We start from the raw sequence: 16775 nt of genomic DNA on the forward strand, positions 1-16775 counted from the left end.
CCTCCACCTTCCCATTTTGGAATTAGAACTCTTCACCTAAACACAAGCCTGTAGCAGGGAACATTAATCACTTTTCTCTCTCCATATGAAAGCTTAACTATCACTGAGGTATAGAAGCAAAGCAACAGGCTTCTCCTTCAGACTGCAGACATCTCTATGACATTTAGTAAAAAGAGATTATTAGAAATTCAAAATAGAATGTGACAATGATCATCTTTTTCTATTCAAGAAAAAGAACTCTTCCTCTGTACTGTATGTGGGATGCAGTTTAAGGGAAATTTCTGAAGAAACAGTAGCACTGAATCCCACACAGTCTGAAAGAAATCATTAAGATAAAAAACGCGATGGTATGCGTGGGTGGAGTGACAGTGTTACACCACAGTCGAGCTTTAGTTGGAAAAAATGAAAGCACATTACTTGGTCTTCATATTAAAGAAGTCTATATGGCACCTTTTTTGTGGCAGCTCTTTTATGTACTTCTTTTAAACAAGCCACTAAACCATATCTATAACTGCATTAAAGGTGAAGTTTCACTAATCCATAGTATTAGTGAGTATTAAAGCCATAATTTCTTATTTAAAACAGTACTTTCTTAGCTTAAATGCAAAATAAACTGTGAAAAGCCATCCTTACTAATTAGGATACTTATCTACCAAAGATTAGTATCTGTCAGTAGAGTTACCATCTTTACCATTTAGACATTTTCTTTTTTGCAAAATAATTAATTTTGACCAAAAAAAAGGTAAAAATCTGTACATATATATTGAAGCCCTCCTTATTTCCTTATTGGAAGAAACTGAAAAACAAAAATGTGCAGACTGCTCTGGAGGAACAACAGATGTATGAGTCTGTTTGTATGTTTTTCCTGAATGGAAGTGACATTGAAATAGAGGAAGTTCCAGTCCAGTGCAGAATGTTTGGTACGCAATCTGTTTTTGGCAAGACAGTACCTTGGGGTTATATATTATTTCCTATTGCTGAACACATGCTTCTATTTACTCTGTAAGTACCTAGATATAGATACTGATATCTACAACTCTGCCGATGTTCAAATTCCTTCTAGTTCATATTGTAATCATAATCTCCTGAGATATATCAGACATTAGATATTCAATTTAAGGTAAAAAATGCACTAATGCAATTACAGTAGGTCAGTTTCTAATGGTACAATAATATGGCACGAAATTAAAATACCATCAGTTTATAAAAGCGATGTTGTCCCCAGAACTAGCAATTCTACATGCATTTACTGGAAGAGTTCAGGATTAAGAACATTTCAGCAGTTCCACACAGAAAGATTTCCTTTGTAGCCCTTAATTTAAAAGAAAAACAAAACAACAACAAAAATAGGTATGTCAGAGAACAAGTATGTATGCCGTGCTCTAGAGCTGATTTTAAGTGAACAGTCAGAACACTTACCTGGGATATACACAAATCAGATATTAAGTTCCTGTTGTGCCCAGTTCAGATCAGAGTACTGAACCCTAAACGTCTTGACTGCAGGCAGACCATGTATTTAGTATTTTTGTATTGCTAGTCTAAACTCTAGTCTAGAAGAAGTCCCCAGAGATTTAAAAGTCAGCAAATAAAACAGAAGGTAACCTGAATGTGAAAGCGTGTAACTGATCGTAGATCTGGGTTCTAACTTACCTAAACTGAATGCACTTCTGTTTGTGTGCTTCGAAGTGAGCTATTTCACAGTTCTAGGGCAATAATGTATTCTATTCTCATTCTAACCAGCAAAAACGTATCGGGCCTAAGGAAGTTCTTAGTGGGGGCAGGAGGAGGTGGGAATTTGTCACATCCATAAACTGCCATGGAAAAATATGCAATTGAAACAAATTGTTTTACCTAAATATGTCAGTTTTGCAAGAAAATTACCAACCATTCATGTCTGCCCATATGCAGAACCAAAAGCAGTAGTTTTTCACATGATTGGAGAGTTTGCCCATCACCGAGAATTGTGAAGAATATTAGTGTTTTTGTTTCAAAGGTAAGAGTCTGCTATATGTATGTTCATGTTGTCATGTTTTACTAAACATCATTATCTGGAAGAAACAAGGTTTCGTCCCCATCTATCCCTTTCTGTAACCATCCTCTTCCCACACACACATGCTCCAACAGCTCACAGGATTCAAATTCATAGAGTAAACTGAGAAAGACAATTCCTTTCTGTATGCTGGGCATTTTGTATTCTGAAAAGAGTCAAAATGAAACTAATCATACATATCAGTAAACCATAAATCAGCAATAAAATTCATATGATCTTTTTCATTCTAGTGAAATCAGGCTTACCTGTCAACATAGCACTGAGGATTTGCTACTCCTCCACATCTGTTTATGTTTCCTTTATCAGACAACCAGTTTGCAGTGAATTCCTTTTTCTGAATTGTATGTTGGTTTAGCGTTGGCAGATAGCATGCAACTTTTACTTACTGTCCTGGTTTCAGTTAGGGCAGAGTTAATTTTCCTCCTAGTAGCTGGTAGGCTGCTATGTTTTGGATTAGGATGAGAAGTGTGCTGATAACACGCTGATGTTTTAATTGTTGCAGAGCAGTGCTTACACCAAGCCAGCTACTCGCTCTGTCCTGCCAGCGGGCAGGCTGGGGGTGCAGCAGGAGCTGGGAGGGGACAGACCCAGGACAGGTGACCCAAACTGGCCAAAGGGGTATTCCATACCATCTGACATCACGCTAAACAATACATAGGGGTGGCTAGCTGGGGTGGGGGTGCCGTCTGCTCGGGGATAGGCTGGGCATCAGTCAGCGGGTGGTGAGCAATTGCATTGTGCATCACTTGTTTCGTACACATTACTAGTAGGAGTACTATTATCATCATCATTATTATTGTTGTTGTTGTTGTTATTTTCCTGTCTTCATAAACTGTCGTTATCTCAGCTCATAGGCTTTGCTTTTCCATTTCTCTCCCCCATCCCAGAGAGGGAGAAGGGAGGGTGAGCAAACGGCTGTGTTTAGCTGCCAGCCGGGTTAAACCACAACACTTACACACCTACATTTTATATTAAAATCCAATTCAACAGTATCCCTACTTTGAATATTTTTTTAATGTGGAATTCTTACAGTGACCCTTACAAATTAGCTTTTACATATGCAAATGACCAAATATGTTAATCACTCTATTTACATTTATTTGTCCAATTCCTTGCACCAAATTCATGCATTAACCTTGTGAGGTTGTATTTACATCTAAGTGTTTTGAATACCACATTCCCAACATGCTAAACATATGCAAAAGTCATACTTACAAGTCAAAGACTAAGTAATGGAATCCTTCTTCTGATATGCTGTCATGAAGCCGCACTATTGAAAGGGAGAAAAAGATAAAAAACAGTCACCTTTTTCATGTCTTTAATGTCTCACTTTGATTTTTTTGAGACTGTAGAGCTGGTACTGCATCTATGCATGTCTTCTCTCTTTTATTTTTTTTTTTTTTTTTTGGGGGGGGTGTTTGGTTTTAAATTCTCCACCCTAAGAACTGTCTTCTTCATAAGGTGAGTTAAGCAAATATCACTGTACAAAGACTGTAATGTGTAGGTCATTGTGCAGTTACTTTTAAAGGCGCTCTGCTTTTCTTACACCACAGAGGAATGCTGCAGTCATTTCCTATCACCTCCTACTTGTATAGGATAGGAGATACACACACTGCACTTTGCCATTACCCTTCATGCTGAATCATAGCTAAACAAATACTAAAAGCACAGACAGACTTTGTCTAAAAATACTGTATTAATATTATTCAACTCCCTCTTTCCTAGGCAGAGCCTCCAATCAATCTTTTAAATAGCATACAAAGGAGTATCCAGTCACTGGACTTGAATTATCTTAGAACGGTATTCTTAATGTCATACAACTGTTTTCCCAGTAGCACCACATCCTAGAAGTTGTAAACAAAACAAAATGGAAAAAAATTTAAAAAAGCAGGCCACAATTAACCATAGATTTCAGCAGAATAAAAAACTTCAAGGGCTATGATAACAAATTCTGTAATCAGACAATAGATGCTGATTTTGAAAGTGAAAGCATCATCTTTGCTGTTTGCTAAAATGTTTGACTGTATTAAAAAATGGAAAACAAAACTGCACATTCAGTTCATAGCTCAAGATTCTTTAACTAACCAATAAAAATAAATTTCAATTAAAAATAAAACCACTGCATATAGTGCCCAATTTGCTTTTTCTGGTCTCTCTTTTTCCTTAGTCTCACTTTTAATTACATGCCTGAAATTTTGGTCTAGGTGAAATAGTAATTGCAAACATTTAAGCAAGTTAACTGCCCAAACAGTTAACATGTTCACTGCCCAACCTGTTGCATATAGCTAGCTATAGAAAGATAGAGAATGGCCTCAAGTTGCGCCAGGGGAGGTTTAGGTTGGAAATGAGGAGACATTTCCTCTCAGAAAGAGCAGTCAGGCATTGGGATGGGTTGCCCAAGGAGGTGGTGGAGTCACTGTCCCTGGGAGTGTTTAAAGAAAAGTTGGACATGGTGCTTAGGGACAGGGTTTAGTGGGTGACAGTGGTAGTAGGGGAAGGGTTGGTCTAGATGTTCTTGCATGTCTTTTCCAACCCTAATGATTCCATGATTCTAATTTCACTGTAATGCAGTCAACACAACTACACAGAAATACAGTACATCCTTCCTTGGAAAACCAGCTTTCTGTTCTCTTGAAACTTACTCTTTTTTTTTGTAGCAATACACCACAATTGTATGTAAAGAAAATGGAACAATTTGGTGTGACCCTTAGAGTACCTTTAAAAAAACTCACCAAAACACCTGCTTATCCCTTCCCTATCAAATAAGATCAACTGAGTAACAGCAATAGCCATACCATACTCTTGAGACTACTCTTCAGGAAAAACAATTCAAGTCCACATTTCCTATTAAGACTCCTTAACCAAAATAACAGCACAGCTATGAAAATATAAATCCTATTCTGAGTACACAAATATTTTTATATGACAGAATCCATACAATACCGATTCCACACACTCATTCAGACCTTACACCAAACAGCAGTGTGTTTTCCTCGTGGGATGTCTGAGCATGGAACACCAAGAAAGGATCCATGTAACAAGAGAAGAAATTTTGAGAATGGCAAGCTCACTCTTACAGGTTTAGTTAGGTCATTTATGAAAGCATTTCATTTCATTTATGAAAGCAGGTAGCTAAAATAAATAAAACCTTCAAACTAAAACTAGATGCATGCGGAGATGCTCAGAGAAAAAAATTATATGAGAATAGAATTTACTTGCTGTTCAGCTGACATGTACTGTGGTAAGGGATATGCCAGCTGGAAACGGGAATATGGGAATAGGGATGACAGTCAGGGAGCTAAAACCTATAGACTTACAAACTGCATCGGTCTGAGAAGAAAGCAAGCTCTAATTGAAAAGCTGGCAGACTTTGGTAAAGACTTCGTTTCTGTTAAAAAAAAAAAAAACAAAAAACAGTAATACTAGGCTGCATCATACATTTCTGATTCCATCACTAGCTTCTGTCTCTTAACCGACACTGCCAAACAGGGTCAAAAAGGGAATATGCTATATTCCCACTCAGTTCCTATTGTGTGTTATCTATGTTTCCCTCTAATCTTCTTATCTCTCAACCCCTTCAACAACATGAGTGGTGAAAAGCTGCAAGGAGATGAATCTACTGGCATATCGATGCCTATCAGTCAATGCTGAATATCCATGGTGGCAGCCAACAGCACAGTTGAAAGACCAGAATGAACAGACTACACACACACTGCCTGGCTGCTGGTGTTTGGCCAGACCTACAGGCAGCAAGGACCGTCAAGAAGAGAAAAGAAATGAGTGCTTGGGGATATGACAGCTCAACAAGGTAACTGACTCTTATTAAACCACCATGAAGGGTGATTTCCTGAAAGATTTAAGGCACAAGAGAGGAGGTGCCAGAAGAAAAAAGACGGGATGTCAAGGAAGCAGTCATTGGTGTTTACAAACTTACAGCATTCTCATGATCAAAACCTTGTGCTACTTCTAATTGCACCTATGCATCCTACATTTTCTCCAGGAATGCACTAGTCAGTTGCAGAACCTTCACTTCCAATTTTAAAAATTGAAATCATAGCATGGTAGAGCTATGAACTAACTATGTGTGGTTTCTTTTAGTAACTTGAAATGAAATTGCAATTCCCAAAGCTAATTCTCCTGCAATGCAAAAAAGCTTTGTCAGTACCCTTCTCCAAAACACTTACAGAACCAAATAAAAAAATAAGGGTACTCTAAACTACTTTGTGTTCAAACCTGAGCTGATTTCCCTAGAAGGTTACTTTATATATTATTCATTTTTCACACAACGTGTGACATTTAAAAAAAATTCAAATAAACACGACTTCTTTACTTAATAATATTTAGCCCAGGGAAACATCTTGTGTTTACACAACACTGATGAGAAAACCAGTTTGGCTGACTCTCTGCCCAGAGCTCGTGATGATTCAGAAAAGCCAAGTAGGTCTAAATCAGAATTTGTGGTTTTGGCTGGTTCTATATTCTAGATTTGTCTTAGTTTTTACAACGTGCAAGCCTTGAGCAAAAAAAGACTGAGATGGTACATTGCTGCTACAATGAAACGTATTTATAGACATTAAAGGGGCATACAGATCAGTATATTGGCATCAAATAGTGTAAATGTCAAGTAGTTTAAAATGCAATGGATTGAAAACCTGGAGCACACCAAAAGTGAAATACAACTATTCAGATGATAACAGTGATGCAGCAGCAAGAAATAGAAAACGTCCAGATCTTTGTATTTTGTACTAGTGAATTTCCAAATAACTCTAGGGAATATCACTCATCACACATTATTTATTTGTGTCTTTTTTTTTTTTTTCTTGACCTTTATTTTGAGTTGTTTTCTTTGAGTTCAAATTTCAATATCCCCAAATGTCTGCTATTTAAAGCAAACCAAATGTGGGATGAGACACCAAGTACTAGCTTAGAACAGTATCCTGAAACTTCTAGCTCAGAACAGAGACCACAAAAACATCTGGTTTTGAGTACACTACTTCATACAGTAGCATCAAAGATACTAGTGATGAACAAGTGCTCAGAAATTAGCAATGGCATTTAGTACGGACCCTGGTTACATCACAGAGATGCAACATCACCCTAAACCAGTGAACTTTGAGTGTAGCTACGACATTTTGCATACACCGCTATGAGAAAGTTTTAAACTTCTTAAGACTTCAACATACAAAAAAATGATACATATTGATAGCAACTGCCTGTTCCTGAAAAAGATAAGAAGTCAAAGCACAGTTTTTCTGTGAATGCTTTTTGAGCTGAAGTAGCAATCCTCTCCTCCGTGCTCAGTAAGAACATTCTACTCAGACAGACATAAGCCTTCATATTAGATTTCCCATATCACAGAATCACAGAATCACAGAATTTTCTAGGTTGGAAGAGACCTCAAGGTCATCGAGTCCAACCTCCAACCTAACACTAACAGCCCTCCACTAAACCATATCCCTAAGCATGTATGGATATTCAGAGCTACCAAATACTTCTCACTATGTGAGATGTTTGCTGCCAACTGCTTTTTCAAAGAGCTCTGAAGCATCTAAAGAAACCCAGACGTTTCAATTCTCTAGAGACACTTCAGAAAAGCATTAATTCTTAAAATTTAGAAATGAAATCCACCTTTAAAATATTACTTCAGTATTAGAACAGACAGTCTTGGCTTGAGCTTGCAGCTGCAGAATAGTCAGCAGCACATATTCATTTCATACACATACTTACTCAGTTCTCATGGTTCACTCCCTTCCACTGCTACAGCAACTTTCTGGCAACGAGCTGAAGCAAAGACTGTATTCCTTAATTATCACTGTATTTTTAACACAGAATAAGAATGATTTCTTATGTGCATTTATGAGAAAGTCATCTCCTAGGTAAGAATGAAGTCAATGTGGCCCTATGCTCATTAAGGCACAGTTTTAAAACTGTGATCCTGAAGCAACAAAGTCATAGGAGAAGCATAAGCTGCATTTCATTGCCTTTGTTTCACAGCAATGCAAATCCCTTTCTCTCTCTCTCTCTCTCTCTTTTGCGGATAATTGCATCTACCACTTGTATTGCTAGGAATACCTGTATTTAAACCTGCAATAAATACTTCATATATATGCAGACTGAGGTAGACATACTATTAGAGCTATTACATATCACAGAATCACAGAATCACAGAATTTTCTAGGTTGGAAGAGACCTCAAGGTCATCGAGTCCAACCTCCAACCTAACGCTAACAGCCCTCCACTAAACCATATCCCTAAGCTGTACATCTAAGCGTCTTTTGAAGACTTCCAGGGATGGTGACTCCACCACTTCCCTGGGCAGCCTGTTCCAATGCCTCACAACCCTTTCTGTAAAGAAGTTCTTCCTAACATCTAACCTAAAACTCCCCTGGCTCAACTTAAGCCCATTCCCCCTCGTCCTGTCACCACGCACGTGGGAGAACAGGCCAACCCCCACCTCTCTACAGCCTCCTTTAAGGTATCTGTAAAGAGCAATAAGGTCACCCCTGAGCCTCCTCTTCTCCAGGCTGAACAAGCCCAGCTCCCTCAGCCGCTCCTCGTAGGACTTGTTCTCCAGGCCCCTCACCAGCTTCGTCGCCCTTCTCTGCACCCGCTCAAGCACCTCGATGTCCTTCTTGTAGCGAGGGGCCCAAAACTGAACACAGTACTCGAGGTGCGGCCTCACCAGAGCTGAGTACAGGGGGACGATCACCTCCCTAGCCCTGCTGGTCACGCTGTTCCTAATACAAGCCAGGATGCCGTTGGCCTTCTTGGCCACCTGAGCACACTGCTGGCTCATATTCAGCCGACTGTCCACCATCACTCCCAGGTCCTTCTCTGCCTGGCAGCTTTCCAACCATTCCTCTCCCAGCCTGTAGCTCTGCTTGGGGTTATTGCGCCCCAGGTGCAGCACCATAAAGAGCCATAAAGAACCATAGCTAGCAGCAGCACCATAAAGAGCCATAGCTTATTCCTATGTCAGAGGAGATGAACACCATGCCCAGCAGCACACAGCATATCAAAATTATCAGGAGTAGAAGTGTTATCTTGGATAGAGGCACCCATTGTAACCCTCTAACTAAGCAGACCGATATGGCTCTATAGGAAGGGGCTTCACAGCCTGCCTAAAACAGGAGGCGCTCTCACTTGGCCATGCCCTTGTCTAGAAGAGGGCTTCTTCCTCCAGTGTAGCTCCCTCCCAGCTAGAAAAGGTATTTGAGATTATGGACAGTGTTTTTCTCAGGCAAGTGAGGCTTATTTCTTAATAGCCAAACTGCAGCCTGACATATCCGTGGAGATATATTCTTCAAAAATCACATTCTTTCTTTCTTTCCTCACAAATGCCTGACTCACACAAGTGAGACAGGACAAATCCTTCTCTGAATCAGGATCACATGCCCGTGATTGTCTCTGAAAAGGAAAACAGCCTGCGGCAGCCAGAAAAGATCAAAACTGTCTTTTGGCAAGCGCTTATGTTGGATTCTTTGGTCAGTTCAGATACAGCTTTATGCCAGTAAATCTGCTAGGTAAAAATCCCAAATAAGCATGGGCAATGGAGAAAAATCCACGGTGAAGATATGCCAGCCTGACAAGCTGGAGCAGAGGGTGCACAACAGCACAGGGGCAAATGCAGCATGGCCCAGACCTTGGCTCTGCCTCCTGCCTGCAAGCAGTCTGCAAGTCAGCTTTGCAGTGGAAAAGACAAGGGATGTTGTGGTGACAGTCTGAGAAGCTATTCACGAAGTTTAAGAAGTGATTCATTACAAAAACCATTCGTGTATTCATTTCAAACATATACAGTTCTTTGCACACACGTATCAAGCAGGATTCAGGCACGACAAACCAAAAGGCAGCAATTACAAAGATTATTCATCTGATATAAGAACTCCCATCAGTAACCCACACTGCAATTCCTATTCCTCCAGAGCCACTAAAAGCATTCAACGGTAGAAAATGGTCCCATTTATCTTTTTTGAAAAGATTAGTTACATCTAATCATTATCAACTGGAGTTGGATAATCCCTGAGTGTTTCACAAGTGCTGTCATGAACAGCCACATTATATGGTTGAAAGGATATTTTATATAAATAAATAAATAAATAAATAAATATTCCTTTTCCTCCTACCTCTTTCTCCTACCTGCTGCAGTGCTATGGTCACTCTCTCCATCGAGTTACAGAGAAGATATTTAACAAACCTCTGACAGTGGAGTTGCTGCTCCTCAGCAAACTACTTGAAATAGCTGATAGGAACTGAGACAGCACACAGCTCTTTCTATTGGAGAAATACTACAAACCTACAAAAGATCAGGAATATTTCCCTGCAGCTTCTGCACTAATTTTCATCTGAAGCAGTTTCCAATTGTCACTGTATGATAATCATTGTGTTAATTTAAGGGAGAACTTCTATTGGCTTTATTAGTTTTGTACTTACCCATTAGATTTGGCAAGGTCCAACCGTATTGTAAAATCCAATGATCTCCTTTGCAGGATTTTTTTGCTGAACTATATTTTCTGTCTGTTTTACAGAATACTGCTTGCTATAATGCCAACAAACAACATTCGTGCCCTTTCTATATTTCTGCCTTCAAAGGAAAAAATATAAAATAACACTGTATTGCAGTGTACTTGCAACGAAAATCAAATTCTTCCAGATAAAGAAATAAATCAAACATACAAAGTCATATAAAAATTCCATTGGGTGAATGTAGTTAATCATATCTAATAGCTACTGCATAAGATATTTATTTTTGCAAAACTGCTGAAGTGACAATTTTCATAAAATTTGTATCTGTATTAGCTCAGTTCACTGAGACAAAATATTTGAGAAGACTCAATGAAACAGAAGTGATAGTCCATGGACAGCACAGCAGCGGCATGATTGTGCATGGAAGTGTCAAACTGCCACTCATTAAAGACCTTGCGAGCCCACTTGTTGTGTTTATTAACAGTGCATGGAAAGAGACTACCTATTTAATGGTAATGCAGTTAAAGACATTCATTTTCCCTTTGGTGCTAAAAGATTAAGATCTATGGATTCCCAGAAGCATCAATCGAGTAACGCTGTGAAGCTCGATGCCTTTAACTACTGCACTTTTAGTAAGTTATGGGATTCATTCATCAGCAGTACAAGTTTAAAATGGGTTTGAAGGACACAAAACCAAATGTCAGTGCCGTATTTGTTGAAATATGCAGATGGATTCCTCAAGTTCCTGTCTTCCTGCACAAAGAGTGAAATAAAGGCACAGATGTGCTTTACTCCAATGCTCAATTCCAGAAGTGCATTAAAAATCTTTATGCAGATCTTATGTACAGTCACAGCTGTAGCCTCTGGACACTAAGCTCAATAACTAAACAACCATGCTTAAGTCTCTGCTATAAATATACTGCTACGGCTACAGCTCCTGTTTCTCCACCATATACCATCAGCTTCCCTTCTGCTCTGAAAACAACCATTTGTAAAGATCAGTGAAACCTAGTAGAAAAGCTGGATAATGACCCAGGCTGCCACTGGCTGACCGATGCCCAGTGTCCCGGTGAGGTGTCTGTGAGCTGATGAAAACAGACGAGGCTGTGCAGAGATGCACCCCGTGTGGAGTGAAACAGTCGGCAGCACGTGGAATACAGGTCCTCTGTCGTCTGCTCAGGCACAGGATGAGGGATGCCAAAGTCACGGAGCACTTGGCTCTTGCCAGGGGTTATGGGCACTGCTCCTCCGTGTGCAGCCAAGTGTCCTCTTTCCCTCACTCACCTCTCAAGAGCTCACAGAGCCAGAAATTGGGGCAGTACTGTTAAAGATAGGATTGCTCCTTACACTTCCACTTCATCATGTGAAGTATTATTCTCCTGAGACGATGAAAGCCTGGGGGCCCTCTACAATAAAGCCTCTCAGTTACAGTGAAAAGAACTTTGCAAATATTAATAAAAGCCATTATCCAACAATCTGAAATATTTAGAGGCTAATCTGGTAAGATTAGTATAGTAGCAGATCTCAAGGGCAGCTGATTTCTGAAAGATGTTAAACAGTAATACGTCTGTATCTAAGAAAATAATTCTACCCCCCCAGTGTTAAATACACAGGTGGTATACTGTAATTCTTACTATAATTGAATGGCTTTTTGCAAGCCAGCAGTGCTGTGTGATCTATTAACAGCTCTATATTCAGCAACAGTGAATGAAAATTATATAGCTTCCAAATGAACTCAAAAGATAAACAACTTTTTTATTACAGTGCAAGTTCATGGCTATTTAGGGTCAGCAACTTGAAGAAAAAAAACTATTAATCTGCATTTATACTGACATAATAAAAAATCATGGGAAAAATAATCAGGCAATGTAATGTTAGGAAAGACTGCGTTTGTCCCCCAAGCATTTTAACATTAAGTGTTATCCAGTGTAAACAAAATGCCATATATTCTACAAACACTATTTGAAACCAAAGCCCTCCCACCAATGTCCTCACACAATAAGCTTCTGTGTGCTGACTAAATGCCAGAAATACTTACGTTCAATGCCTTCATTAAGTCTGATGTGTGCTTAGAAGTCAGTTTGTCATACCTTTACCTTTGGTAAAAGATTTTTGCTATACAGAAAATAAAAAAATATTTCTCAGAGGAGATAAATGGCCAATTTTTGAAGTGAAAGTAAATTGAGGTACTGATGTCAAAGCAGATGGCCTTCAATTGAGAACTCTTTTGGCATGGTGAAAAAAGGAAGCTCTTACTTTCTTCCTGCTGGATAAAGACTCACAGGTTAAACAAGTCATAAGTGCACTGTAAGGTACACGTTGTGGGAAATGTACGGGAGAGAAAAAAAAAAAAGAACATTTTAGAAAAAGAATGTTTTCGGACCGGAAGGGGCCCACTGAGCTACTGATCTTAACTCTAAAAAAAAATAAAGCAGCTTCTCAAGTTGTAGCCAGTGATGTGCAAGCACAGACAGACCCTCCAGCTCTAGCTTCTCTGTTCAGCACACTGAGTACTAAAAAAAGAAAAGACAGAAGCTGATATAGCCCAAAAAAATCAGAAATCTATCTGGTAAGAATTAAACATTCCAAATAAAATTAACCAATTAAAAAAAAATGTGAACGGGAATTCTGAAATTTATGCTGTATTAGCAGTCTCCATGGAGAGCACTTGTACTAACCCTGACATGTTTTTCTTTAACCGATAGATTTTTGTTGCTTTTCAGTGCATCATAATGCAGTTATATGTACACAAACACACAGGAACAGCTAGATTACACATCTTTAACCACTGAAAAAAAAAAAAAAAGAAAAATAGCATGTAGTTGTTAAAAAAAAAAAAAGAACAGTATGAAAATGTACACATGTATCTTTATGTTTTCATTTAGTATAAAATCATTTCACTTACTAGAAATCCTGTATTTCAAGTTGAGCTAATTCCTCTTTGCAGTTAAATCCCTGATTTTGTATGTTTAACAAGATTTTTACAACACAACAAAGAGCCTTATAAATGTCATCAGAGTAAGCCTTATGAGGATAGCTGCATGGATTAAAAGCAAGCCTGACACATTTTTGCTAAGAGCAAACGGATGTCTCAGCTGCCAGTGTTGATGCTTTAAGCATTAACATTTTTTAACTATTTTAGCACTCATTAAAAGATGTAAGAAGAGGAATTATGACAATCTATACAAGAATTTCATGGAGTGTTAACTAATAAAAGGACAAGCTGTGACACAGAGATACAATATTAAGTAAAATGAACAGGTTCTGAAAACCACCCACCGTAGTTTAAGGAGGAAATGTAATTTATTTTTTCTAAAAGAAGGGCCTAGTTCTCATGTTAAAGCAAGTTTGCTTAATAGACCAGTTATCCTGAAACTGTCACAATGGTTGCAAAGCTCATCAGTTGCCAAGATTCCTTATGAAAAGCGACATAGAGAATTTCAGCAATTCAAGAAAATTGGATGATATAACAGATCAAATGAAAAACTGAATGAAATCTGTGCAATGTACCAAATCTAACATCTCGATTAGAGAAGTAAAAGAAGTCTGTTGACTCCTGCTGGAAACATACTGTATCTTTTTGATAAATACATTTGCCAAGTATAAATGTGGCAGAAGAAAGTTTTCAGCTAGACTCTGGATGCACTGCAAGAAAACAAAACCTTAGATAGTATGCAGAACCTACAATGCAACAAAATTGGACACTGGGGGGTTGTAATCATTGGGCAGAACACAGCCCTCTTCTTGGCTTTCCTCTTTTAAAACACATTAAACACAGGAATATAAACAATTTATATAATGATCACTCAGAGAAGAATGTTTGTTTGTTTTTTAAATGCTTCCCTTTCATGACAACTAGGCCCCAAGGTATTTAAAGGCATCAGCTTATGAAAACAAAGCCACTTACTTTCACTATTTTAAACAAAAAGAAAAGCAGAAAATGGTAATCCTGTGGCATGAGTCAGGATGTGACACAGGAAAGAAATGTCACCTATTCTACCAGAACCTCTCATAAGAGAGCAAAGCATAAACCAAGCAGCTTTAAACAATGTTTTCAAAGCAATTAGCACTGTATTTAAGGCACCTTTAATAATGCTTTCAGAAAACCTAGGCCACGTTATTTCAGTCAGTAGCAACAATTACTGTAGCTAAATTTTCTAAAACTTTTCATTTTTATTTTTTTTTTAACCTTAACAGTTTATGAGAAATACATGAACAATAAAATTGGTTCTAAATGCTGCAATACATATAAAAATCAGAAAGCACACGAATAAAAGCAGAAATTCTGCATTTCTAAAGGAAGGAATTACTTGTTCTTCATCAGTTTTGCCACAATTTGTATGTATCTGAAGATGGGTCAAGTAAAATCAAGAGGATGACAACTGTAGTCAAGCTAACTTAAAAAAATGCTTAATTTGAAAACCGATCAGAACTATGCTAACCTTTCAACGTAAGGAAAGCTAAAAGATAATCGTTACTCATACTTATGTCTGATACATATATGTATATATTTTAATAACTGAGCAACTTGTATGCAACTTTGGTGATTACTCCTACATAACTATCCTAAAAATGAATATTTGTAATTAATCTGAACTATTGATTTGACCAGAGGGAACACTGAATAAATAAAGTTTTTTCATTTTATTAACAGAAAATAATAAAGAATAATTTTTGGCCTACAGAAAAGAAACAAAAAAATCAACTACTAATTTAAAATACAAACATAAATTTTGTTGAGGGAAGTGTTTTCAGATTTTTGACCGAACAGGGATTTTCTATGCAATGCAGATATATTATGGAGAAAAAAAAAAAAAAAAAAAAAAAAAGAAATTGAAAAAATTAAATTTGAATCCATTTAGAAAAACTTCCTGATCATTTTGGAGGAATATGATCAATAAACTTTGGTGAAGATGTTGTTAAACAAACTCCAGTCACAGAAATAAATAAATAAATGATGATATAATGTCATAAAGAGAAAACTGGTCTTTTGTTATTTAATGGTATGAGAACTTTAATAATTAAAGATTTCATTTCCCTCCATCCACAATAAAATCAGTCACAGAAAGCATTATACCTCATTATATCAAAGTACTTAACCACTTTAAGAACCTGAACATAATAAAAATTTGTACTAAATACATGAATAAAGTAACACACATAAGCATTTGCAGAAGTTATTTCCATACGGACCACATCTTTTGAAAACTAGAAATGTTGTATGCAAACTTATTTTTCATGTTGCACTCTTATATTCTAACATCCCAAAGAATGACTAGGTTTCAGTGGACATGCAGACCTCTGACAACTGCTAACATCCCTCATCCCTGTCTCTCTCACACCATTACACAATGTGGTAGCTCTGTAATGAGCCAAGGGAGATGGCAGCTCAGACGCTCACCTATTGGAAACCCCCCTGAAGTCCATTAGAAGACCATGTATACAATTGCAGTTTGACCCATTGCCTTTACAAAGATGGTCTCTCCTCTAATTTCTGTATAACCAAATTTGCAAAGACCTATAGCTGAATAATCCTACTTCTTAATATCCCAGTGATGAGATCATGATGCACAGAGATGCATTTTCATGTCACATTTATGTTGCTTCCTAAACATCATAGAATCACAGAATGGTTTGGGTTGGAAGGGACCTTAAAGACCATCTAATTCCAATCCCCCTGCCATGTGCAGGGACACCTGCCACCAGACCAGGTTGTTCAAAGCCCCATCCAGCCTGGCCTTGAACACTTCCAGGGATGGGGCATCCACAGCTTCTCTGGGCAACCTTGTTCCAGTGCCTCACCACGCTCTGAGTGAGGAATTTCTTCCTTGTAACGAATCTAAATCTACCCTCTTTTAGTTTAAAACCATTACTCCTTTATTATTCCACTCCACTCCCTGACAAAGAGTCCCTCCCCAGCTTTCCTGTAGGCCCCTTTAGGTACTGTAAGGCCTCTGTAAGGTCTCCCTGGAGCCTTCTCTTCTCCAGGCCGAACAACCTCAACTCTCTCAGCCTGCCTTTGTAGGAGAGGTCCTCCTGCTCTCTAATCATCTTCACAGCCCTCCTCTGAACTCAGTCCAACAGGTCCCTGTCCTTCTTGTGCTAGGGGTCCCAGAGCTGACCACAGGGCTCCAGGTGGGGTCTCACAAGAGCAGAGAGGGAGAATCCCCTCCCTCAACCTGCTGGCCATGATGCTTTTGATGTGGCCTAGGATATGCTTGGCTCTCCGGGCTGCAATTGCACACTGCTGCCTTATGTTGAG

General features: G+C 38.4%; 1 protein-coding gene across 25 annotated transcripts in view; it reads right to left on the bottom strand.

The window, feature by feature from the left end:
- Positions 1-16775, bottom strand: part of CAMK2D (calcium/calmodulin dependent protein kinase II delta) — a gene marked incomplete at its 3' end in the record, with an annotated part of 169653 nt that overhangs the window by 66790 nt on the left and 86088 nt on the right. For all 25 annotated transcript variants that reach the window (XM_084517583.1, XM_084517574.1, XM_084517570.1 and 22 more), the window contains exon 4: positions 3266-3320. In XM_084517583.1, coding sequence (XP_084373709.1) covers positions 3266-3320 — 55 coding nt within the window. The remainder of the gene's footprint in view (positions 1-3265; positions 3321-16775) is intronic.

Source organism: Aythya ferina, assembly GCF_964211825.1.
Source record: "Aythya ferina genome assembly, chromosome: 4".
In the NCBI taxonomy this organism is placed as follows: domain Eukaryota; kingdom Metazoa; phylum Chordata; class Aves; order Anseriformes; family Anatidae; genus Aythya; species Aythya ferina.